General features: G+C 47.7%; 1 protein-coding gene across 5 annotated transcripts in view; it reads left to right on the top strand.

The window, feature by feature from the left end:
* MTRES1 (mitochondrial transcription rescue factor 1) overlaps positions 1–26,194 on the top strand; it is a 128,627-nt gene that overhangs the window by 84,596 nt on the left and 17,837 nt on the right. For all 5 annotated transcript variants that reach the window (XM_085611225.1, XM_085611222.1, XM_085611224.1 and 2 more), the window contains exon 2: positions 702–1,158. In XM_085611225.1, coding sequence (XP_085467351.1) covers positions 710–1,158 — 449 coding nt within the window. In that variant the 5' untranslated portion in view covers positions 702–709. The remainder of the gene's footprint in view (positions 1–701; positions 1,159–26,194) is intronic.

Raw genomic sequence — 26,194 nt, 5'->3', positions numbered from 1 at the left:
CTGTCCGCCACAGCAGTCTCTCTATATTTGTCATCAGTACAGGTCCTCACACTCCCAATCCCCACACTAACCTCCAGCATTTTTCACTTGGCACTTGTACAAGCTCCTCAGACTGTCCAAAACACGAGCTCTCACACAGCTCTTGCCACTTGGCTCACCATGCTGCTCACGAGTGCCACTTTCTTACGCTGCACACATTTGCAATCATCTGTTCTGATCCTCCCCGCCCCCGAGTGTCTGCTCCTCTCCCTGTCCACCATTGCCTGCTTCTCCTCTTGTCTACTTTTACCAGCTATTCACACTGCAATCCAGTGCTATATCCTTACATTCGCAGAGTGCCTGCTGCTCACCTTGTAGTACCTTGATTGTAATGTGCGGTAGGCCCAAAGTGAGCCTTCTCCAGCACAAAACAAAAAAATCACCCTGCAAAAGCTAAAACTATTTATTCTATTAATTATTGTAACATAAGTTGTCTAATAATGTGGTCTACAATATTCAACAGCCAAATAAATGGAAATGCGCTGTGGCTGCTCATTGCAACCTTTTTTGTTAGTAAGAAGTATAAATTATTTTGTTTTATATGGCAAATTGTACATTTTTCTTTGTACAATAAATTATGTAAACATTATTTGAGACACTGTTCTGTTTCAAGGGGCAAAAAGGAAAGTTTGTAAGAAATGTTTGTGTTTGCTGATTTCCAGGAGATGCCATGACAGGTTTCAGATTATCTATCAGTCTTTTGAGAAAAGTCAATGTTTTTGTTCGACCCTGGGAGAGACGCTCTACCTGCACACTCTGCGTTTCAAGGACACAATGTATGCCGCCTGCGGACCGCCATACAAGGGCTGCGTATTATGGAACTCATGCCAATGGAGCCTTTTCTATAAGCCCCTCTGGGGGCCTCAGATTGCATCTTGAAAAGAATTTGGCTTTATCTGTAAGATTAAAAAGTAGCAAAACCTCAAAGAAGAATCGAAAACAGACTTTGCAAGAAGATGATGATGATGATGACGATGATGATGACTTAGATCAGCATGGTTTTGAAGATGAGGTTGAAGAAGACCCTAACCTTCCAAAGGATTACAAAGATTTTGTCAAATCGGTGCAGTCTTTCCGGTACGATGTGGTCATGAAAGCTGGCCTGGATATTGCAAGAAGGTAAGTGTAAATGGTTTTGGAATTGCAGTTATGAAACTGATAATCCTTGTCTATCAATTTAATATAGAAATATGGGTTCCATTTTACCATTATTCTCAACTCCTTGTTCTCGTGAATTCCTCTCCCTTCGTATTAGTGCATCTCTCAAGCATGGATAAAGAAGAGTTTAGGAGTGATTAGGTGTTTGCATTCTGATTTTTGGTAATACACTGATTGCTAGATACTAATCACGGCTCTCTGGAAATCAGAAAAGCCACTTACTGTAAACAAAGTAGATGTGTGCACATATGCTGGTCATACAGTTGTATTTTATATGCATTTAACAAAGTCTCAAAAATATGATATGGAGAAGCTCTAGGAGTTTCGGTACAAAGGTGTGCTTAGAAATGATTATACATCTTCTGCATTCATTTTAATTTAATGTAATTATGCACAAGTTCCGATATACAGATACATGCACATTGCCTATGAAATACCGAAGATATTCAATTCAGATTCTAGAGCGGGAAAAGACTGGAAGGTTATATGTGTCTCATAATGTCCTAAGAAGCAATATGTTGCTGTCATTATATTCATGCTTAAAAAATTGGTTGATATTGAATCCAAGATTATCTCCCTAGGCAAACTCTAATGCACTGATGCTCAAAGTACAGCCCGGGGGCCACTTGCGGCCCTCTTGACCTTTACATGTGGCCCTCCAGGTGAACAGCTGTTTAGTTGCTGAGCACTAATATTCAGAAATACATTTGTTAAATAAACTGGCAAGCGTTTATTTGCAGGTTAAATGAAGTTGTGAAGTAACTTCGGCAGTGTAATGCATAACTTGACTTTAGTTAACCTGCAAATAAATGCTTGCCCATTTATTGATTTTTTTTTAGACCTCCTTACATAATCCCTGACCCACTCAGACCCCTTACCACCACCCTGCTGGTATCTTTGCGGCCCTCGGGCACACCACAGACAGTACTTTGTGGCTCCTGGGCAAATGTTTGCTAGTACCCATGCTCCAATGCCCTTCCATTTTCAAATGCGTAATCTAGTGTATTGACTCATTAAAATACCTGTTTGATATGGTGTAAAGCAGAAAACTCTAGCAGATTATGTAGTATAATCCCTTTCAAACACGCGGCCTCTTATTATTTGGTTTTTGTAGAGCGCATGGCTAGTCATGTGAGTGTCTTGGCGCTAAAGTGCAGTAACCACTAGTCAAAGGACGATTGATCATTAGAAAGCCAAATTGAATAGCCAGGTTTTTAGGCTCCGTTTGAAGGAACTCTCCTCTTTGGTGGCCCGTAGATGAAGGGGAAGAGCATTCCACCTAGAGGCGGCAAGGACCGAAAAAGAAGAGCTGCCCCATTTCTTACTCCGGGTTTTCGGCGCAACAGTCAACATCTGTTGAAAGCAGAATTACCGCTGCAAGGTAGTGTGCGAGTCTATTGGCCAAGTAGCGGGAACCAGACTTATAAAGAACTCTATGGGCCTTCTCCAGCCCCTTGAGATTAACTCTTTCGTGGATTGGTAGCCAATGCAAATCCTTAAAGTGCAGATTAATGTGGTTATGTTTCTTAAGATTTATGAGAAGTTGGGCTGCAGCATTCTGCACCAACTGGGGTCTCCTAAGTTGGTACGCTGAGAGGACCCAGTACAGCGCATTGGGGTAATCCAGCTGTGAGGTTATAAGGAATGAATAACTGTTTTCTGGCATTGTGAAGGGAGCAGATATATTTTCTTTGAAGGATCTCAGAAGGCCAACGCATGCTCCTACCACACTGTCCACCGGGGAACTGAAGGATAGCTTATTAGCAAACTTAACCCCGAGGTTGCATATGACTGTGACAGGGGTAGGGGGAGAAGGAGCAGAGTTGGGCCAGAATTCCCAGCCCCAAGATGGCGGAGGGAGGCTGAAAACTAATGCTTCGGTTTTTCTGGTGTTGCATAGAAGATTGCTCCGGCCCATCCACTGAAATACCACTGACAGACTTACCAATCTGTTCTGAGCGATGGGAGTATTACTGTCCCAAATTAGAAGGATTTGTGTGTCGTCCGCGTTGGGCACTACCTGTACCCCAAACGATTTCACCAGAGCTACCAGGGAGTTATGTAGACATTAAATAATGTTGGGCTCAGGGCAGAGCCCTAGGAACACCAAATCTTAGAGGTTTAGGGTCAGGTGCAAAAGGTGGCATCCATACTGACTGACTTCTGTCAGATAGAAAAGACCCAAACCATGCCCAGGTGGCTCCACCTATCCCTCTATTTCTCAGTTGTTGGAGGAGAATAGGTTGGGAAACCGTATCGAGCGCAACCAATAGATCTTAAAGCATGAGGGCCACTTGCCTTCCGGGGTTAACTGCTATCTTGATGGTGTCGGATACTTCTACCAGTGTTGCTTCTGTGCTGTGTCCAGGAGCCCGACTGAGAAGGATGCAGCAGCTGATTAGAGTCCAAAGACTTGGACAGTTGAGTATTAATCAGTTTCTCCAGAATCTTAGAGAAGGCCAACAATAATGAAATATGCCTGTAGTTTGCCAGGATGTATTTGTTGGAAGTAGTTTTTTTCAAAAGTGGAATGAGCGTAGCTTTTTTTTCCAGCAGCTGGGCATGGTGGATTGGAGTAAGATGTAGTTTAGGCGGGAGTTAAAAGTAGGATGGATAGCCTCAACATTGGCTGCCAGGATATGAGGAGGTCAAGGATCATCTGGAGAACCAGATTGACAGGATTTTAGAGCTTTAGCAGAGTCCTCCAGAGAGGTGGTGGCGAATTCAGTCAAGGAGCAAGATCATGTAGTTGGAGCTATCAATGGCTGGTTCTCTTGCCACTTAGTATCCAAGATATTAATGGAACCTGAGACATTTAAGGCCTCAGCAATACCTTTGATCTTGTTATCCAAAAACTCAGAGGGTTGCTCGCATAGTTTAGGTAAGGCCTCCAGGGGCGCCGCTAAGGTGCTAGGATTTGAGAATTTCCCCTAGGTTTATTGCTAGAGATCGCGATTTTGTTGGCAAGGAAATTGGGTCAGGCCCTCTTCATTTCATCTTCATTTCATGGTGTTAGCTTCTTTTTATTGTGATTCTTATCGGCGGGTAGGTGGAGCTTTCGCCACAGCCTTTCAAGTCATTTACATTTGTTGGCATTTTTTCCTAAGCTCCTCATTAAACCAAGGAGCAGAGGAACGTTTTAAAAGGCCAGTCCCTGCCTTCATGGGCGCACTGGTGTCCGCCATATTTTTTAGCCACGTATTAAACTGCCTGTGCATCCCCCTCAATAGCTCCATTCAAAGGTGGAACAATTTTTTATTAGTATGGGAGTCTAAGTATTACACTTGCTATTTCCACATAGCAATTCGAAAAAATAGGGTACAGAATGTGACCAGCTAGGGCAGTGGATTGATTGACTAACTGCTTCAAGTTCCACACAGACATGTTGTCAAGGAGGAGAAGCTCATGTTGGTCATTAGCCATATCCACATGAAGATTCAGCTCTCCCAGGGCAGAGAAATAAGAATATTTTAGGAGATATTTGGATAAACAACCATCAAAGGAGGACAAAAATTCCCTGGCGTAGTCGAGAGGGCAGTAAATTAAGACACCGACAATATTTTACTCACCAAAGAGAGGCAGAACTCCAAGCACTTTGCCCCCAGGAGTTCAGTGATTTCTTAGAATGCGTGCCCTAACTTTCTGTGTGGAAAACTGTATTTAATAGTTTTCTAAAGCTCTACTGTACTAATGAAATTTAGCTCACTTCACAAAGAACATAGACCATACACTCTGATGTGAAATTTTGGTTTTATGTATAAGCCAAAACTGTGCAAAAACCGCAGTCATTAATAGAAGATAAGTCAAAAAACATGAACATCAGTTTCAATACAAATGACTTTAAAAGCAGTGGTTTAACACCTTTCTGAAAGAGAGCAGACCGGGTTGAGAATTCGAATTGTAGTGAGTACCATAGGTTTTTTCTGCTCCTGGGAAACACTGACTTTGAACTTGCAATGTTTTAAATCTTGTTTTTTTTTTTTTTTTTTTTTGTTGAAACCGTTTATTTCAATCTCAAGTATATACAAGTATGGGCCTACAACCTTCCGGCCGGCCGCTATAGTGACAGGAGCACCTGACAAACTCACAAAAGGGCACTTGGCGTTACAAAGAAGCAAATCAGGAGACATCAACGACGTAAGCCACATGACTCTAAGCCCACAATACGGTTTCATTTTATACACACGCAACAACATAGAAAAACCCACCCGCAAGGCAACCCGCAATCGAAGGTAACACACGTGCTCCTCAATAAGGGACCCCGACCATCCACAGGAATCTGAAGAGGGGGAAGGGAAACAAGTCCAGGACTGGGGGAACTCTGTGCCCGGGGCTGGGGGAGGGGGTCAACTAGGGGGACGGAGCCGGTGAGGTAGCAGGGAGCAGTGGTGGCTCGCAAATACCCCCGCGGTAGGCGTTCCAGGGGCCCCATATTTTCACCCACGCCCCAGGCTTGCCCCTCGCCACATACACCACCTTTTCTCGGAACATGCACCAATCCATATGTTCTTTCCAGGCCGACACCGCCGGGGGCCGCTGGGATCCCCACAGTTGAGCGATGTCACGCTTAGCTATCATATATCCCAGAGTCACCCATCGCGTCTGCGGAACCGAGTAATCAGTTGGTTCCCACACATTCAGCAAGCATCTTCTCGCTTCAGGCAACAGTGCGACATGCGTAACCAGACGCAGGACCTCATGCACACCACGCCAGAATCGCTCCACCTTCGGGCATTCCCACAAAATATGTTTTAAATCTTGTTGATTACAAATGGAGAGAGTGCCTTCTCCTCGGGCCATAGAATCAACCATAGTTGTTTAGTAAGTTGGTGTGGTGTGTTCGTCTGTTCAGGTGATTGGCTTTGTAGACATGGCAACATATTTTGAACTTGATCCGCAAAGAGAAGTCAATGCATTGGTTTAAGTTTTGGGAGATATGATAGGTTTTTTCTTTAAAAGAAGGGCTTAGCAGTCGATGAATAGTATGGAGGTTTACATGTATCATGATACCTGAGAACCCAAGAGGTTCTCAGGTAACCCAGAACATAGGTGGTAAGATGTAATATATCCACCGCTCTCTTAACCTGATAAATGGATCTAGTTCTTTCATAGGCAATGTAGCAGGGACCAGCTATTCTGTATTGGAATCTCTAATATATCCATAACATAAAAAATTTTAACCCCATCATTTGAGTTTTCCGTTGGTCGTGGCAGTGGTATTAGAAACTCTTTGTTTCCATTGTAGTACTTGATTGAAACTCCTTTGCTTAGGGTGCTGTCCTTTGATGTTGACACACACAAACTAGATGGTCTGCTATCAATTGGGTTTCAGGAACTGGTGTGTTGAATAAAGGAGCTTTTGAAAGGTTTTAGAAATTGGGATCTCTATCCTAAGTGATTGGGTATTCCGGCTAAATCTCAAGTATGGGTTAAGGAGGCTTGGGTTTGAATATGTGCATGCAAGGACCCTTTCAGCATACTCCAGTTTCTGTGTCTGCCAGTGACCCTTGATTGCCAAACAATAAATTGCTGCCAACTCCTGTCTTATTTCTGGCATTGAAACCAAAATTTGCAGCGGCAGGTCCTGCAGTGGACTGGGGCCAAAGGAGGGTGTTAGATGATGTTGGCTGGTAAAGCTCTTGTGTATGTGTGATTAGCCCACAGGAAGTGCAGCTAGTACTTCTTTTCAAAGGATGATCGAATCTGAATGCTGATAGCTGCCTTCCATAAGGGTTTTGGTGCATCTGCCGCAAAGATTGCTCATTTAGAATGGAGTGGCTCTGGCCAGTTTCATCATATGCCTTTCTGTTCCATTCCCAACTAGGGGGAGGTGGAAGTAATTGTAGTTAGGTGCAGATTAGCCCCTTAGCTATGTTGAAAGTAGTGCTGTAATCACACCACTAGTTCATGCTCTCTGTGTACGAAGTACCAAAGAAGTCTTTCGCATTTTCGACAACTATATGGAGGGTTTGCGTTGATAGAGAACCTAAATTCAAATTGGTGATCTTGGCTCCGATGAACATAATTGCAGGTATTTCTTTCCCATGTCCACTTCAGCATCTCCAGCCCCCACACCACCACCCCCAAGATGACCAACGCTCCCCTTTTGGATGTGGAACAATATCTCAGAGACCAGCTGGGCGCACGCCCTTAACACCGCCAGCCTTGCTACCGCCACCAACCTCGAACAGGGAGTGAGAAACTTCAATGCCTGGATCACCAATTGCACAGACCGCGTCATCCCCATCAAGAGCAACACCCTGTGAGAATCCTACAAAAAGGCCAGCTGATACACCCAAGAACTCAGAACAGCGAAACAAGACCCCAAATAGTTGGAGAGGAGATGGCGCACCAGCAAGGACCCCTCCGAAAGAGCAGCCTTCAGGACCTCCCTCAACCTCTACCACCACCTGCTGAGGGCAACAAAGAAGACAGCCCTTGCTGCACAAATTGAAACCAGCGCCAACAACACCGAGACTTCAGACCATACAGAACGCCACAAGCAGACTCGTCCTCGGCCTTCCCCCGATGAACCCACATCACACACCACCTCAGGAAACGCCACTGCCTCTCCGTACAGAAGAGATGCCAATTCAAGCTCTACACAACCAAGGAACCACCTACATTAACCACCGCCTAAACTTTCACCAACCATCGAGAAGAGTACATTCTGCCTCCCTTTCACTTGCCCATATTCCCCTCACGTACTGAAGCAGAAGTGGAGGATGCTCCTCCCACATCCCACAGACCTTGAACAGCCTCCCCACGCACCTCTGGACCATTGCCTCACTTCTGGAATTCCGAATGTCCCTCAAGACCTGGCTGTTCAAATAAGCCTCCGGGGCCTACAAGCGCCTAGATACCGTATTGGCTGATGAGCCCCGCTTTATTAATCCTGATTGATTGATAAGTGCATTATTACATTTTTCAGTCCTCCTATTTTCTGAAGAGTTATACTAAAAAAAGAAGCCACATAATCGCTTGCTCTAAAAAAAAAAAAAATCCACATTATGGATAGTTTAGCTCCATTGAAATTCTAAATATTCCCCAAAACAGGTCTGCACGAAATCCTACATTTTTTCCTTTCAGTTACATGTTCCATGGATTTTAGACCTCTTTGGAATCTTCGGCATAACCATGTTAATAAGTGTTACATGGACACTCCCCCCTCCCTATTTTTCCTCAAATAGGAAATCTAAAGGTAGGATCTATGCTAATATGAGAATATTTTTTTTCAAGTGGTCTCTAATGCAGCAGGTGACGGTGAGGGCTAATATTAATCTGTTGACACGGCTGAAGTTCCAATACGTCATGTTGCATAGAATTGCCATAAACCTTGTCTGATTCATTCTTCATTCTTTTCTTGAACCTACCGTGGGGTTTAGTTCCTCTTTTGAATCAATTGAATCTTCTGGAAAACAATAAGCCACTTGCATGACATCGTAGAAGTACATCTTTCTGTCATAAGTGTCTGTCACTCATATCACTGTGATCCATCTTAAGGAATTTAAGCCAAAGTCTCTCACAGAGAATGGTTTATTTGCTTGCTAACAAAGTGAATTTTACTGCCTTTTAGTTTGTTTGAAAGGTTACACCAAAGAACCATACAGAGGAATGCTGGCGGGGCTGCAGCCTGACCGTCTCCCTTGCACATCTTCTCTGGCATTGCCCGAGACTGGAGAGATTGTGGGAGCAGGTGCTCAATGATATTGACACTGCATTCGAGACTGAGATTCCTCGCTTCCCGACCTACACTCTCCTAGGACTTTCAAACCCAATAACTTTCCCGTTGCGAGGTAGGCAGATGGCATTAGCGCTACTCCCAGCACGTCAAGCGATTCTGGTACACTGGGGCACCGCTACTGTCCCGGAACACACGACATGGCTCCATAGACTTTGGATGACCCTAGTCATTGAACGCCTTTCTCTGGTACAAGACCAGAAACGTGAGAAATATGCAGAACTATGGGCTCCTTTCATTGCGTTATTATAGAAAGACCTCCGTGAAGTCACTTGCCCCAAAATCTTGCAAGTCCTCTAGCTGATCCCTCAAGCTCAGGAATAGGGTGTTCCCCATCTGGATTAATGGGAGGATTTGGCTCCAGCATGGTGGGTGGGGTCGGGTCACTTTCTAGCACCTGAGGGAACATGGTACAGGCCCCCCTCTTTCTTCTTTATTTTTCTTTTAGTGGGGAGGGAGGGTTTTCCTATCCATGTATGGGTTCCTGTTTTTGGACCTGCACTGTCCTTTTGATGGTTTTCTTTTCTTCTTACTTATCAGGCATGTTTATTAGCGCTGCCAACCTCCGGGTTGTAGGCAATGAAGCTGTGTGTGTAAATATATATATATATCCTATGCATCTTTTCCTAGCCGCCGACCCCTGTGGTTGTAGGCGATTGGCTGAGTATATTCGTTGATATGCCTTTTAAAATGAATAAAAAAGATCTGTTCCATGAAAGGAAACACCACTGTCATGTAAGAAATAGCCTCATCCATCACTGTTAGAAGACTACCATGGTATTAATCTTTCTTCCTGATGTAAGTCACCAGAAATTAATTCTCTTTGCGTTTGATTGAGAGCACGCTCACATTTTTAGGCACAGAGAGGGTTTTGAGTAATCTCCTTTAATGTGCATCTTTAGGTAAAATCCATGCTGCTAGCCGTTGCTTTAGCATTCCTGGCCTTCAGTTTCCCCTTGTCTGTGGTTAAACCTGTGCTTCACTCGTACTGTTTTGTGTATTTCTTTATGGACACCTTGTTTTTTCACTTTTTATGTTTTGTGACTACTCATCAACAATTAAGCAGGCAAAGTCTGTCTGGAGACTAAGTCTCTTTATGCTTCTTAGAAATCTTTAAACATATGTATTTGGGTCACACTTCTACTAGCATTGACCAGTCCCTGATTTCATGAAATGCAAATGGCATCTTTAACCTTACATGACTTTATTTTATCTACTCCTGGGGGAATATTGTGTGGATTCTTACTTGGGATGTCGTGACGACGAGGGGATGTGAAGTAGCAGGCACCCAAGCCTTCACATTATCTTGCTTCTCTGGCCTTCGTATAGTATATTAAAAGTTACATCTATGGGATCAACGAGTAATCTGGAGTAGCACATTGGAGATTGAGGAAAAACACTTAGAAAACCTGTAGTTAAAATGGAGGAAGGAAGTAACAGGTTTTAGAAATACTCAAGCTGTTATAAACCTCTAGTGAGGCTTTGGACCCTTCTGGCTACCCCTTTCCACTAGTTGTGTGAGCGACGGGTTATGCCAAGAGTCTATCGTGTCATAAAGAATGCACACTTATCAGGTTGTAGACTAGAATGCACAACACTGTGTCAAATTTCTGGTGCAGGTGTTATGCCATTGGAATTGAGGTGCATGATGTGTCTAATATTACACCAGAGGCAGTATTTATGACTGAAGAAATGCCTTAATTAGTTTAGATGCATCTCAATGTAAATGTGTGAGAATACGGAGTAGGCGTTGGATACCAGTGGTCTCAGTCTTTAGTAAATGGTAGCAGCAGCAAAGACACCCCTTTTTAGTATGCTTAGCTGGGAAGGAGATTGGGCTGATGAGGTGGTCATCTTGGCTTGGGTGGGATCTTTGGGCTGATTACACATAGGATAGCCATCTATGCTTGGAAATAATTGTAATGCTCTTTTTGGAACCCTTTAAGTACAAGAGGAACATCCCTACCTGAAATTGTTGACTCCAGAGTGTCATTCTCATGATGATTTTCAACAAGGAAAAAAACCAAGCTTGTTGAGAACACAAACAGAAGCTCGTCTACTGGAACTTTCATTCACCTTGCCCATCTGTAAGAGAATGCACGATCTCCAGCCATTTTCATGAATTTGAACTAAAAATTCTCCAGTCAGGTTGTACCTTCTCAGTGGAGTCTTAAAACATATGTTTGGAAAAAGATTCAATTTTAGTTTCTCCGTATAAAAGCTTTTTAAAGTGCATGGGAAATCCAATCCCACCCTTGGTAGGTATTCCATGTTTACATGGTTTGCAATGGCTGCAGAGGTTCACCACTTACTGGCACCCTAAAGAGGAAGAAAATGGGCAGGGCTTCAAGTGTTTCCCCCCACCATTTACCACTAACTTTGTGGTTAGAAATGTAGTGCAAAAACCATTTCAGTGTTAATTATTTAAAGGTGTTGGATGATCATTTCTCCTTTCTTTGGCTTCGTACAGTGGCACTTGCATAGAAACACAGCCAGCTCTTCTTTTTATATCCTACCTAGAGAGATAGCTGTTGTTAGTTCAGTAAATGAGATAGTTCCACAAATTCAAATTATAGACACCTACAGAGGCGGAAAAACCACTTGCTACGATTCAGCTAACCTAACAGCCAATAAAACCCAGCCACTGTCGGTGCGGCCAGTGGAGCCATAGAGGCGGCGCGGGAGATCCGGTGGTGGTCCAGGGGGGGAACCGGCGATCCCTCGGCTGCCTTCCCCCCTCCCCCCCCCCCCCCCTCAATTGCTGCAGCCCCTCCGGGGGCGCCCGCCTTGCCCAGCGAAGGGGCGCTGTGGGACCTGAGGCTGTCCCCGGGTATCGGGCCGCTGGCTCCCTCATCTCTCCCCCTTCCGTACTCGCCCAAGGGGGCCGCCCTGCAGCGTTTGTTCACCAGTGAGGAGTGAGGGGACACGGGGCTCCACCGGCGGCGGCGGCACCGGCTGAGAGCGGAGAGGGGTGGCGGCGTACCGCCCTGGACCCTGACGGGCTGTGGAACGGCGGCGGTCCCTGGGGAGGGCTCAGCTGTCATATCGGGCAGCGCCCCGGGAGGCGATTTGCGGGGCTTGTGTCTGCAGACTGCCCGGGTGAGTGGAAGCCCTGACAACACGTTCCTCCTCCTACCGCCCGGTTCCCCGGTCCTCCTGGGCTTGCAGTGATCCTCTGCGGGGCCCGCCTGTGGGTGCGGCTGTCCCCCACGGACTGCGGTGAGGCCACCATGGGCAAGGACAGGGCCTCCAGACCGACACATGCGGCCACCCAAACCAGGATCGATCAATTTACGACCTCTGCGAGGGGAACTGGTCCGACCGGGGAGGCGGCATCGGCCCCCGCCACGGATCTGTCGGCCATCTTGCAGGCCATTAATGCATCCCGCTCCTCCCTGGAGGGCATGGTAGGTGAGGTCAAGGTGGATGTTGCCCTTCTCCGACAGGACTTGCGCAATGCTACTGCCCGTATCTCTGAGGCCGAATCACGCATCTCGACAGCGGAGGATGACATCCGTCAGCTGCAGGATCAAGTACGGGAGCTCACCACCCATTCCAAGGAGCTGCACCCCCGGGCTGAGGATGCGGAAAACCGGGCGCGACGCAGTAACCTCCGCTTGGTGGGGTTTCCGGAGGGGGCTGAATCGGGCCGGGCTGATGACTTTTTGGAGCGCTGGTTCCGATCCTGGATGCCAACGGACAGCCTATCGGCCTGGTTTGTTGTTGAGAGGGCCCACCGCTCCTTGGCCCAGAGGCCTCCGGGGGCACCCCCCCGCCCCTTCATTCTTAAGATCCTTAACTTCAGAGACAGGGATGCCATTCTCCGTGAGGCCAGGCGTGCTGAAACTCTCACTTATCAGAATCATACTATCATGATCTTCCCGGACTACACTCTGGAGGTTCAAGAGCAGCGGCGATCCTACACGGAGGTGAAACAGAAGATGCGGTCCCTGGGCCTTCAGTACCAGCTGCAGTTCCCGGCCTGCCTCCGGGTCATCTTTCAACACAAGGCCCTCTTCTTTGAGACGCCTAGGGCCGCTTGGACTTGGTTGACGAAGGAGCATCCGCTGCTTCGACCTGGGCAGGGCTCACCGACGAGGAGCCGCAGGGGACCGGCTGTGTCCGGGCCGTCCGGGACCCGTCGTAGGAGGCGCACCGTGCCCCGGAGACGCACCGAGGGGGAGGTGGTGGTCACACGCTCCATGGTACGGCCGCGTCGGGCCTCTGGAGCCTCCCCTGCCTCTTCGGTCGCCCCTGGCAGCCCTGTTGCCGCCGATTGCCGGGCCAGGTCCCCGGTGCGGTCGGGCTCTGCGGCCCCGCCCGCTGCACAAATGGACACCTCGGACCTCTCCTGCAGTCCAATTATTTGACTTTCTCTTGATGAAGGTGGTTCACTTGATTGCTGGGGGACTGGGGGTGGCCTACTGAGCCGCCAGTGCTAGTGTTTGGACTTCCGTGCTCCATTTCAGAGCTAGCTCTCGGCGGGGGATTTGGTCATTATCCGGTTGATTGGGGGTCCACTAGGTGCTCAAGCCCGAGCGTTTTAGCTTGGTCATTGTTCTTCACAGTTAGGGCGACAGATGCTTCCGTTCTCGAAGTATAGGGTGGGGGGTTGGGGTGGTTTTGGGGTTGTTTCTTTCTCCTAGGGAGGTTTCTGTTGGCTAGCGAGATCCTCCTCAGGGTTACTGTTCTACGGCATCATTGCGTTCCTGACCTTCCCACTGGCCTGCGAGCCCGTGCTCTCTCCCCTTGGGGAGCCCCTGTAACCTCGTCCCCCCTGGTCTCGTTGCTGGGCTCGCGCTCCAGGGACACCCCCCTTCTGCGTACATTAGAGGCTCCGGCCTGGGGTGATGGCTGATTCTAACATTCCTAGGGCCGCCATGCGTATTTTGTCATGGAATGTCAACGGTCTTCTGGATCGTTTCAAGCGCATGGCAGTCCTTAAATACGCGCAGCGTCTGGGGATCAATGTCCTCCTTCTGCAGGAGACCCATCTTCTTAGCAACAACTGTTCCTTTCTTGCTCGTTACGGGTACGATAGGGTGTGGCACTCGGGCTTCGTTAGGGGCTCCTGGGGAGTGGCTATCTTGCTCCGGCGGACTTTTCCCTTCGTTCTTGCCCAGGTGCATTTCGACTCCCAGGGTACGGCGGTTGCAGTTTGTGGTACTCTTGAGGGGCGTCCCCTAACCCTCGTCTCCCTGTATGCGGCACTGTCCCAGTTGCAGCCCGTCCTCTCATACACTGCAAACTTACTTCCAACACTCCCGGCAAGCGCGCTTGTCTTGGGGGGGGGGGGGGATTTCAACACGGTATATACACCCAGCATGGATGCGTCGGGCCCGGTCTCCCTTGCCAGGGCTACCCGCTCGAAGCTGTTGTCGGGCTGGGCCGAGGCCCAGGGTCTGTGTGATGTGTGGAGTGTCTGGCACCCGCAGGCCCGCCAGTACACCCACACCTCGGCGGCGCACCATTCGCATGCCCGGATTGATTTAATCTTTGTCCCCTCCACTGAATGCGCGTGGGTACAGGATGCCTGCATTCTTCCCAGGGGCCTCTCGGACCACTCTCCGCTGCTTCTGGCCCTCGGCCCGTCCCCCTTCTCCGCCCACCCTGTGTGGCGCCTGAACGCTTGGTTCCTTCAGGATAAGGACTTCCGGAAGTTGGTGGGAACTGACTATTTACCACCATTTACCACCATAATATGGGGTCAGTCTGTTCTGCGGCCGTCCTCTGGGAGGCTGGGAAGGTGACTATTAGGGGAGCGGCTAAAGGTCTTGTACAGCAGCAGCGCCGGAAACATCTCCAGCGGCTTACAGAGTGCAAAGCGCAGGCCCTGGAGCTTGAGCGCGACCCGGAGCTTTTGGGTGACGCCGGTCGGGCGCGCCGACTGGCCTTTCTACGGGATGAAATTCGCCTGCACTCCATGGAGGCGGCGAAAACTTTATGGCGCTCCTCAGTGGCGCGGGTGTACGGATGGGGGGACAAGAACGGCGCTCTTCTCCACCGGCTGGCCACGTACCCCCGGTCCAGCAGGATTAGCCCCGCTATTGTGGTCCCTATTGGTGAGACTCACACGGCCTCCGTGGCGGTGGCTCAATCCTTTGCCGATTATTACTCCACGCTGTACCGTGCTCGGAAGCCCGGGATCCCCCTTAGGGAGTTGTTGGGAACAGGTGGCGCGGAGCTGCAGTGCTTGGGGCGTGAGGCTAGGGAGTCCCTTGACTCTCCTGTTACTTTACAAGAAATTGATGACGCCATCAGCCACCTGGCCCCCGGGAAGACCCCGGGCCCGGACGGCTTCCCACAGGAGTACTAGGCCCACTACCGTGAAACCCTCGCTCCGCAGCTTTTGGACCTTTATGCAGAGGTGATAGAGAAGGGTTTGTTCCCATTGGAGACGGACACGGCTACGATAGTCGTTCTCCCTAAGACGCAGCCTCCGTCGCAGTCCTGCTCGGACTACCGACCGATCTCTCTTATTAACACTGAGATCAAAATATATGCCACCATCCTGGCACAACGGCTGCGTCCATGCCTCAATTCCCTGGTTCACCCGGACCAATGTGGGTTCATGCCGAACCGAGGAACTCTGCACTGCCTGCGGCGCCTGCACTTCGCCATGGCTCACCGAGAGCGCCTCTCTCCTTATCTAGCTTTGTTGTTGGTCGACTTTGAAAAGGCCTTTGATTCGGTGGGTTGGGTCTACCTTGACGAGGTATTGGAGAGGATGGAGTCCGGCCCTCAATTCCGCGCCATGGTCCGGATATTGTACGCGGCTCCACGGGCTAGGGTGTTGGTGAATGGGGCTCTATCCCACCCGTTTTCTATCGGGAGGGGGACGCGTCAGGGCTGCCCGCTCTCGCCCCTCCTCTTTGCCTTGGCAATGGAACCTCTGGCTGTTCTGGTCCGCTCAGACCCTGCTCTCAGTGGGTGGGACTGGCCGGGCATGGTCCCCGATAAAATAGCTCTGTATGCGGACGATGTCCTCCTTTACCTCTCAGACCCGGCTACCTCTGGTCCTGTTGTGCGTGGGATTCTTCACCGGTTTGGTCGGGCGTCGGGTCTCCGTCTCAACCCCAGGAAATCGGTCTTGGTTCTGCTGCACCCGGCTCGAGATTGCTTCGATTGGCAGTCCGATATTCCCCTCCGGAGGCTTTCTTTTAAGTATCTGGGAATCTGGATCACCCTTCTACCGGAGCTCTGCTGGGCTCTTAACGTGGCTCCCGTGGTCAACAAAGCCAGATCAGACCTGGCGAGATGGCAATCGCTCCCATTGAATCCACTGGGGAGGATTGCTCTGTACAAGATGATGATCCTTCCCAAATTCCTGTACATGCTGCAAAACACGCCCTGCGCTTTCTCTCGTCCGTGGTTCCGGAACTTGGATAGTATGGCGACCAAGTTTCTCTGGGGTGGCGGTAGGGTCCGTCTGGCCCTGGGCCGGTGCCAGATTTCATCGTACGATGGAGGTATGAGCATGACCAACCTATATTTATACTACCTTGCGACTCTGCTCCTGGTGGTCCATGACTGGTTCTCGGGCGGGTGGGACGATCCGGCCTACAGGCTGGAGGTACAGCTAATGGGATTCCCCTCTATTCAAAATATGCTCTACGGGGCGACGCTTCCTTGGTCGCTTCCGGATGTTGTACGGGCCCCCTTCTTGGCTTGGCGTGCCACTCTACGACTTACCCAGTGGTCGGGGAAACTGACCCGCGTTACACCACTCTGGCATGGCACTTGGCTGCGGGAGGTCACGGGCTTGGAAGGATTTCGGGCCTGGGATCTCCTTGGGATCTCTTGTTTGGGCGATCTGTGGCGAGGGAGTCACATGTGCTCCTTCCGGGAGCTTCAGGCTCGCTTCTCGCTGTGCCCCTCACAGTTTTACAAGTGTCTCCAGCTGCGCCACGCGATTCGGTCTCATGTCCCTCTAGATTCACGGATCCCTGACCATAGCCCACCTGAAGCGCAGGTGATGATGGGGTTTCTGGGAAGGGGGGGGTATCTCCCGTATTTACCGGACCCTGGTCAATAACACCCCAATGGTCTGGGAGGATACGAAATTGCGCCGGGGGGCCTGGGTGGGACCACTGGATGAGGCCGATTGGAGGGACGCCCTTATGGCACACAGGACGATCACCTCCTCGGCCAGGCTGCGGCTCATCCAGCCTTATTATCTGCATACCGCCTATCTGACCCCGGAGCGCCTCCACCGTGCGGGTCTCTCTCCATATGCTTCCTGTGCACGCTGTGGGGCGGACCCGGCGGATTTTTTCCACATGGTGTGGACCTGCCCGCGTCTGGGAGCCTACTGGGGCGAGATCGAGTCTGAGCTAACTGAGACACTGGGGTGGGAGGTTCCCCATGATCCCAGAATGGCCCTGCTGGGGATGACGGACGGTCTGGACGGTTCCCATCATGAGAAACTCTTCCTAACTACAGCTTTGGTAGTGGCGAAACGAGATATTGCTGCCGCATGGAAGCGGTCAGACCCACCCAAATGTGCTACGTGGAGGAGGGGGGTGGACTGGTGCGCAGCACAGGAGCGCATGATGTATTCGGCGCGGGGCTGTCCCAAGATGTTTCATAGAGTGTGGGGGAACTGGCTAGGGGGTCTAATTTAGGGGTGTCAGTGCGGGTGGAGGGAGTGAGGTGGTCGGGAAGGGGGTGGGAGGTATTGCTGTTGAAGGTCAATGAACGTAGAAGATATTTTTTGATGCCAGTTCGCTTGGACGGGTGTCGCTCGCAGATGAGGACTGTGGACTTGGGTTTAAACGCTGCCTGAACTTCTGGAGGAGTAGCTGGAGAACTTTTTAATCATTTTAACCCCCGGAGGAAGTTTCATACACAGCGCTATCTATCTATCCCTGAAGCCGGGACTGCGAGGCCCAGGCTGCCCCGCAACGTTCTAGTGCAGCGCACCTGGTGCCTCTTCCCGGCCGCTCCTCTTGCTGCCTGTGCCTTTAAAACCTCTCGCGGCCCCCGCTTCGCGGGAGCCGCTCGCAGATGAGGACTGTGGACTTGGGTTTAAACGCTGCCTGAACTTCTGGAGGAGTAGCTGGAGAACTTTTTAATCATTTTAACCCCCGGAGGAAGTTTCATACACAGCGCTATCTATCTATCCCTGAAGCCGGGACTGCGAGGCCCAGGCTGCCCCGCAACGTTCTAGTGCAGCGCACCTGGTGCCTCTTCCCGGCCCCTCCTCTTGCTGCCTGTGCCTTTAAAACCTCTCGCGGCCCCCGCTTCGCGGGAGCCGCTCGCAGATGAGGACTGTGGACTTGGGTTTAAACGCTGCCTGAACTTCTGGAGGAGTAGCTGGAGAACTTTTTAATCATTTTAACCCCCGGAGGAAGTTTCATACACAGCGCTATCTATCTATCCCTGAAGCCGGGACTGCGAGGCCCAGGCTGCCCCGCAACGTTCTAGTGCAGCGCACCTGGTGCCTCTTCCCGGCCCCTCCTCTTGCTGCCTGTGCCTTTTAGCTCACGCCTCTTCTCGCGATAGCGGGACGCGAGCGGGGCGCAGACCGGGGCTAAGCCCGGGCAAAGGGCGGGCTGTCTGTGGCCGTCCGAGGACGATTGAGGACGGGACGGGCCACTCCCCTAATCTTTTCTATGTCGTAAGAGTTGTATCCTTGTACTGTCATAACTACTTATAACTCTTGGACTTTTTATTTTTGCCAATTTGGATTTGTATACGTGGTGCTTTTCTTCAGTATCCCTTCGTAGTTTTCTAACATGCCATCAGACGTAGGGAAATCACGTACCCTAACTGTTAATACTTCCAATGGCCCCGTCTCTGGCACAATAGATCAATTTTTCAAACGCGTAACTACTGTTTTGGAGAAGGAAATTGCGGATACAGAAAAGCGCTTATCCCTTGATTTGTTAACCGGTAAACGCTCTTCACTGGGCACAATTGGGAAAGTACCCTCCCCGGGGGCGTTAAATGAGGGAGCAGGCCTCATTCCTGAAAGGGATGAAATAGCTCCTCAGATAAATTCCCCAGGTACGGTTCCCCCTCATGACAATACAATTAGCTCAACCATATCAGGGTTATCAGATTCGCTGAACCTGGTTATATCCCCCCCACCGATTATAGGGCCCCCTGAGAAGAAATACACCTCAAGAAAGAGACGAGGCCCTCCCACTACATCATCGTTGGCTAAGAAGGAGAAGATTGTGCTAAAGATTTAAACATCGACTCTTACCAGCCTCTTAGTGACAGATAACTCTCCCTTAAGCATTAATACTATAGGACAATCTACTGATCAGGACCCTGTGGGTGAACTACTCACCAAAATAGAGACCATGGTTAAGTCCCTTTTACTCCCTCTCTTAGAGAGAACTAGACTAATAAACCTACACTTGGACGACTTGAGCAAACAAATGCAAGGGAACAATTTGACCCTATCTGAACTTCTAAAAATTCAGACTAAAACTATCACTGTCGATCCAGCCACTTCTCTCTCTACCTCCCCAGAACAACCATCAACTAGCGGTACTTTAAGGAAAACATATACCGCACTGGGGAAAAATTCTGCGGGAAAGCTATCTAAAAAACTGCAGATATAGGCAGAATTAATTCCCCACCAAACGACACAGAAATAGATAGGGAGATAAGGGTGTGTAGTAGCTCCAAACTTGGATTGACAGGAAATGCCGAAGACCCAAAAAACAAAAACAAAAATAATCGTGAGGGAACAAATAATACGATGAGAAAAGATACAATGGATAATGGGAATGGTGAATGGCTATCCCAGCCCCAGTACATTCCACCAAGTAGAAGAGTGGATCTACCCCCAGACTCAACCCCATATACGATCATCATGACAGGGGTACCTGAACTCCCAGAGGACACCAGGGAGGACCACTATGCTTTAAAAAATAAAACCATTTATTGGTTGAACCAAAATCGACCCCTCCCCGCACATATAAACGGGGAAATTCTAATGGTGAGACGTACAAGCTGGGTGGGAACAAGACCGAAAGTAAAGAAGGGGGATGTGATAATCATAAACTTTAGAGACCACAGAGCCGTTAGATGCATTGGCGACTGGTATGAAGCTAGAGGGGGGGAAGGCATTTCCACACATTATGTCAATTACTTCTATCCACGCGAATTGACTTCTCATTGTAAATCCCACCCTGTAAAAGACTCTCTCCTAGACTGGCGGGAAGTAGACCATCAATTTCCCCATCAAAGCGCTCGTAACTACTTATTTAACCCTCAGTCCATTGGGAGGCGTCCAGCTAACAACCAATATTCATTCCAGAGCTTAAATCCTGTACATTTGAATAATTACGCCCAGTTACATCAGAGGTTTAATATACCCACCTATAACCACTTTTCAGCTCTGTGTGGACTGGAAAATGTAGATTGACTTAGCGAAGAGCAGGCCCAAGGACAAAAATTTATTGTGGTAAATCAAACTATCCCTAATGATACCGTTCTCCCAAACGAAAGTGCAGAAATACAAGCAATGGAAAGCAGCAACCCTTCCTCGGTACCTATTTTAACACTGCTTAGAGGAGCTGACACCTTTACCCTGGGGAATATTAGTAGCCATCAATCTATGCAGATGGGTGACGTAGGGCAAAGAGACCCAGAGCACCCACCAGCAGTAGAGACAGCCTGTATAAATAAACGCCTAGATCCCAGAAGAAACGACACTATAGTACAAATTATGTCATGGAATATTGCAGGCTTACGCACTAAAATAATGAACGGGAGCGTGCTGGACTTTGTCCAAGGTTACCATGTAATTTGTCTACAGGAGACATGGTCCACCAATGAACAGCACCTGATAGGCTATAAAACCTATTTTTCAGCGGCAGTGGCAGGGCCCCATGGTAGGGCTAAGGGGGGTCTGACGGTGTTCATAAAAAATACCATACCAGGGTTAAAAGTAACGCCACTTACCCTAGACCCCAATTATCAGATATTGAAATTCTCACTCCCGAAGAATGGGACAATAATTCTAGTGAACATGTATGATAATTTGCCAGAAAGTGAGAGAGTAAATTTACTCGGGACTCTCCGTAATAAACTCTCTACTTTGACAAAAAAAATGCAAGGATCAGACGTCCCAAGCATCGTCTGGGGTGGTGATTTTAATCATCACCCCTGCGATGCAAAAAACAGCAATATCTGTGGTATGGCTGAAGATTCAGACAATTGTATGACCCACTTCTGCCACACTAAGGTAGGAGACTTCCTAAACGAAACGCTGTCAGAGTTAGGCCTAGTGATTTTAAATGAAATTAATTTATCAGGGCAGTTACAGCCTACATATCTGGGTAGGGGGTGGGAGTCGACAATTGACTATATATTGGTCTCAGCAACACTTGAAAGTAAGGCTCAGAGTTTCAGACTGATAGTCAACACCTTAAGTGATCATGCTGCACTGGCTTTTGACTTGGTTATTGACCAGGGGCAACTTACATCACACTCGATGATGACTGCACTTGCCCAGAACAACATTTACCTTACAAAAACAAACGGCTACGCCATAGGCTGGGAAAGATAGACCCTGCAGCTATGACAAATAAGGTGGTTTATGCGGTATATCCCGCTATTGTGAAGTGTCTTGAGAATGCTTTTAGCGAAGAAGAACTCCTTTACAATTTCCGTTTAATCATGGAGAAGGTAAAGGACCTTTTAACTCGTAATAAGAAAGGAAACAATGGCGGGAAAAAAGGGTGGTTTGGCCACGAATGTACTCAGGCCCATAAATCCCTAAAAAAAGCACTGACAAAATCCATAAGAGATCAAGAGGAGATCCGTAGATTAAGGAGGTCCTACCGCCTAGCCTGCAAAATTAGAAAACAAGATCTGAAAAAAGCGCTCTGGGACCAATTATATGAGAGTTCCCAGAATAGAAACAGCGAGCAGTTCTGGAAAGTAGTGAAGACCCCCTTCCTGGCAGATACTTGTGATCTGCCAACAGTAGAAGTAGCGATTGAGGGCCCAATATGGGCAAACCACTTTTCTATAGTTTTTGGCAAAACACCAGGCGTAGACTTATTACAGGAGAGTAATCAGAGCCCACAAGAAAGCTTATTTCCGATTCCCTTAAATTTTGAAATAAATGAAGTCATAAATGCTGTTAAAAAGAGCAAATGTGGAAAAGCCCCTGGCCCAGACGGCGTACCAGTTGACTTTTTCAAGTTCAATCTAGATTTGTGGGCCCCAATTTTAAAAAGAGTGTTTGATGCAGTAATGAAGTGTGGGCTAATTAAAACCTGGACCCAATCCATCATGGTCCCTATCTTCAAGAAGGGAAACAGGGAAGATGTGACCTGTTATAGGCCAATTTCATTATTGGACTCCCTTGGTAAAGTCCTGGGTAGAGTGGTTCTTCAGCGCCTTCAGGAGTGGGTAGATGACTCCAAAATACTATCTGACATCCAGTTTGGTTTTCGAGAGGGCTTCGGAACAACCGAACAGGCATTGAATCTAGCCCTATTAATGGGAAAATATGTTTCAGCAAAGCAAGGAAGGTTATACATGGTTTACGTCGACCTTTCCGCGGCCTTTGACTGTGTTTCCCACTCGAAGCTTTGGTCAGTGCTCACTGACATGGGCATAGATCCAGCCCTTGTACACCTTCTTCGCGCACTATACTCCAACGCCTCATCCAGGGTCCGCTTTGGAACACAGGGCGAATTATCTGACTCTTTTAAGGTAGAGCGGGGCGTGAGGCAGGGTTGTGTGATGGCCCCCTTTCTCTTCTCCCTTTATACTAACGGCCTCGAGGTAGAGATGCTGAGAGGGGGGCAGGTCCTCCCTAGAGTGAAAAATCGCCTCGTACCTGCGCTTCTCTATGCGGATGATGCCGTAATACTGGCACGTACTCCGCGAGAGTTGCAGAAAGCCCTAGATAGATACTCAAAGTTTATGGGTAGCTTGGACCTCAGAATAAATATTAAAAAAACATATGTGATGGTGGCAGGAAAGGGAAAGAAAAGGGGAAGGACCATTTTCCTCGATAAAGAGAGTGGACTCAACTACCCAATACCCATATCTTGGGGTAATGATAGATGAAAAACTTAATTGGAAAGCGGCTATCGAAGCACGTAAACATCAACTTCTGCGAGCAATAATCGCTCTTATAAAATTTTCCCAGAAGCTAGGAAAGAGGCCACCAGTAGAGCTCCTCCGCATCTATAAAGCAAAGTGCCACTCCATCGCACTCTATGGGGCGGGGTTGTGGGGACATAAAAATACTAATGCCCTGCAGGTAGCAGAGAACACATTCATGAGATTTCTCCTGATGGCTCCTAAGCGAGCATCAATCTTTGCCTGCCACGCAGAACTTGGTATGCCCCACATTGAAGACTTGGCCAAAATCCAACCTCTTTTGTTGTGGCGCCGTATCTGGACGTCAACAAAAAACTTACTCACAAAAGAGATAGTGGCAGATTGCATGTCCTTGGAACATGTGGGGAAAATTGAGTGGCTGCTTTACGTGAAAAACTTCCTCACAGATCTGGGGCTTAAAGAATATTATGCTAACCCTGAATTAATTGCTGAGATCCCGAAGAAAGATCTAAAAATGAGGGCTCTCAGCTATATGGAAGAATTACGATTGAGCAAGGAGATAAGTAAAACATCTGCCCAACACTCTTTGGTAGTCATGACCACACTGGAAATGGAACCATATTTGACCTATGTCAAGTCACAATTCGAGCGTTTCTTGTTGACACGTTTTAGATTGAATGTTTTCCATAAGCTTGTAGCCTTTCCTAAAAACCCTAATTGGAAAGAGGGTTTAATGGCGTGCCCTTGCGATGAGATGTCGGAACAATCAACAATGCACACTGTATTGTTTTGTAAATACTATTTTACACACCGTAATCTATGGCTAATCCCACTGCTGAGAACTCTTGGTTTTAGAAGGTGTCGCCCCGCTATGCTGCATTTGCAATTCTTGAATACCGCACTGACCACGAAATGTGTTAGCACGTTTTTAAAGTGTATTTTCAAACATAGAGAAAATCTTGACTGAAGTAATCTCTGTCAATTCAAAGAATTTTTACAATATGTTTATTGTGTGTGAATTGCTTTATATGTACTTTAATGGTTATTATTGCCTTTTATAACCGAATAAAGATTTACTTACTTACTTGGACGGGTGTCCATGTATTTTTGTATGTTTATTTGCAAAAATAAAAATTTGCCATTGCATTGTGTACTGGAACCGAGCTATATTTGGCTGAAGACCCTAATAAGAGTGAGTTTCAGTTCAGGGATGACCTGGACTGTTGCAATTGGAACAGGGTCAAGACTGTTTTGCATATGACTGGATCCAAACTGAGGTAGCCTGGTGGATTGGGATGCGGCCCTGAGCAATTGCCAGTGATTGAGATTAATTCAGTCATTCCGTCCATCGCCTTAATATTGCACTTGACGCCCTAAGTGCGATGTGTATGGACAGACGTGGGTCCCGGGCTCTATGTGCAACTGGAAACAAGCTATATCTAGCTGATTAGTTCTTATAAGGGCAAAATCGATCCTGGGTTTCTTGTCTTCCAATTCTGAGAGGACTTGTATTAGCTGTTTGGGCTGGACTCTTCGCATTGTAACCGGTTCAAGACTGATTTACATATGGCTGAGTCCAAACTGAGGTGGCACGGTGGGTGAAAAATTATGGATTCGGATGTGGCCCAAACGAATGCCAGTGGCTGAGATTAATTCAAGCATTCCGCCCATCACCTTGTTGTTGCAGTTGACACCTTAAGTGCAACCGGTATGCGCAGACATGGGTGCTGTGCCACTGGAACCAAGCAGTACCTCGCTGATGAGCCCTAATAAGGGTGATACCAGTCCTGGGTCGTTTGTCTTCTGGTTTAGGGAGGACCTGGCCTAACAGAACAGGGTTAATATCGATTTACACATGGCTGGGTCCACACTGAGGTGGCATGGTGGGTGATTGGCATGCAGCCCAAGCAATTGCCAGTAGCTGAGATTATTTCAAGCATTCCATCCATCACTTTGTTGCCCAAAATAAAGAAGCACGTGCTTACATTAAAATAGTGCTTTAAAACAACACAGTGTCTTTTGAAGGAGGCTACACATATGCACACACATGGTGGTTATCTTTCAGCTGGGTTTTTGTTATAGCTTATAACTAAATACCACATGAAAATGGCCACCTGCAGTTCCACACACAAGGGTGGCCATCTGTGAATGATTTGTGACATAAATGAGGGCAAAGCAAACTTGCTTTGACTAAGCCAATGGCTCTGTGCCCCGGTGTCACAGGGGCAGCCTATTCGCTTTGCCGGTGCTAGTTCCAAAAGAATTCTAAGCATTCTTTGAATGTTACTTCCGTGATCACTTGATAACTCGTATTTAATCACTCACAATGCTCAAGTATGAGTTTGAAAAATTTGAGCCCCTTTTTTAGAATCTTGTTTCAAGGATTATAATCGGGACCCATTCAGACGGTAACCAGGCCAATGAAGTGACCAGAATCTGCCTGGGAAGGCGGGCCATATGTCAGATAGTGAACAAATATGCACTACTGTGAAACCATCCTCTTATATTGAGCATAATTAAAGTGAGATTTGAAGCAAGACAAAGCATAAGGTGCACAATTGATAAACTACATTAAGACATCTGTTACATCCTTTTGTATTGTGGACTTCGTTATGCTTTGAGATAATATCCGGCATGTGTATGTTCAACAGAAACTTCCAAGATGTATTTTATATACAGGCTTATGGTAGTTCGTCCAAAGCACTATACAATATTATGTGCACCGTTGATAGAGATTAAAGTTACCCTAATTTCTGCAACCTCAAAGCAGACTTTAGTCTCTTCAGTAAATGACTTTACAAAGAACATAAATAGCGGTAGAGTTCTTTCGACAAAAATAGGAGGTTCAATCCATTTTCAGTGCAGGATATACTGTGGATATGACTTTAACAAAATAGTTAAGGGTGTGATGCAGAGCCTCAGTCTAGAGCAATTCAATTTGTAAGTCACTTGCCTTTAGTTGGAATCCTCATTAAAGGAGACATTGCTACTTCTTCAAAAAATTGATTATAATCCTTTGAGTATCACAATAAACAAAAACGTTTCTGTAAAGAGCGGCTCAAGATTAGAACTGGCTTTAAGATTGAGTAGAATATAGGTTGAGAATGTTCTCTTCATGTGCAAGGCCTTCCTTTTATTTATATTACCTTAATGATTTGGTTATGAATTAGCAAAACCCCAAACTGCTACCCTATGTTTTTTAGAGAACCGATG

This window comes from Triturus cristatus, chromosome 6 (genome assembly GCF_964204655.1).
Source record: "Triturus cristatus chromosome 6, aTriCri1.1, whole genome shotgun sequence".
Taxonomy (NCBI): Eukaryota; Metazoa; Chordata; class Amphibia; order Caudata; family Salamandridae; genus Triturus; species Triturus cristatus.
Note: the sequence above shows the minus strand (reverse complement) of the source record. Positions and strands in the feature narration are given on the sequence as shown.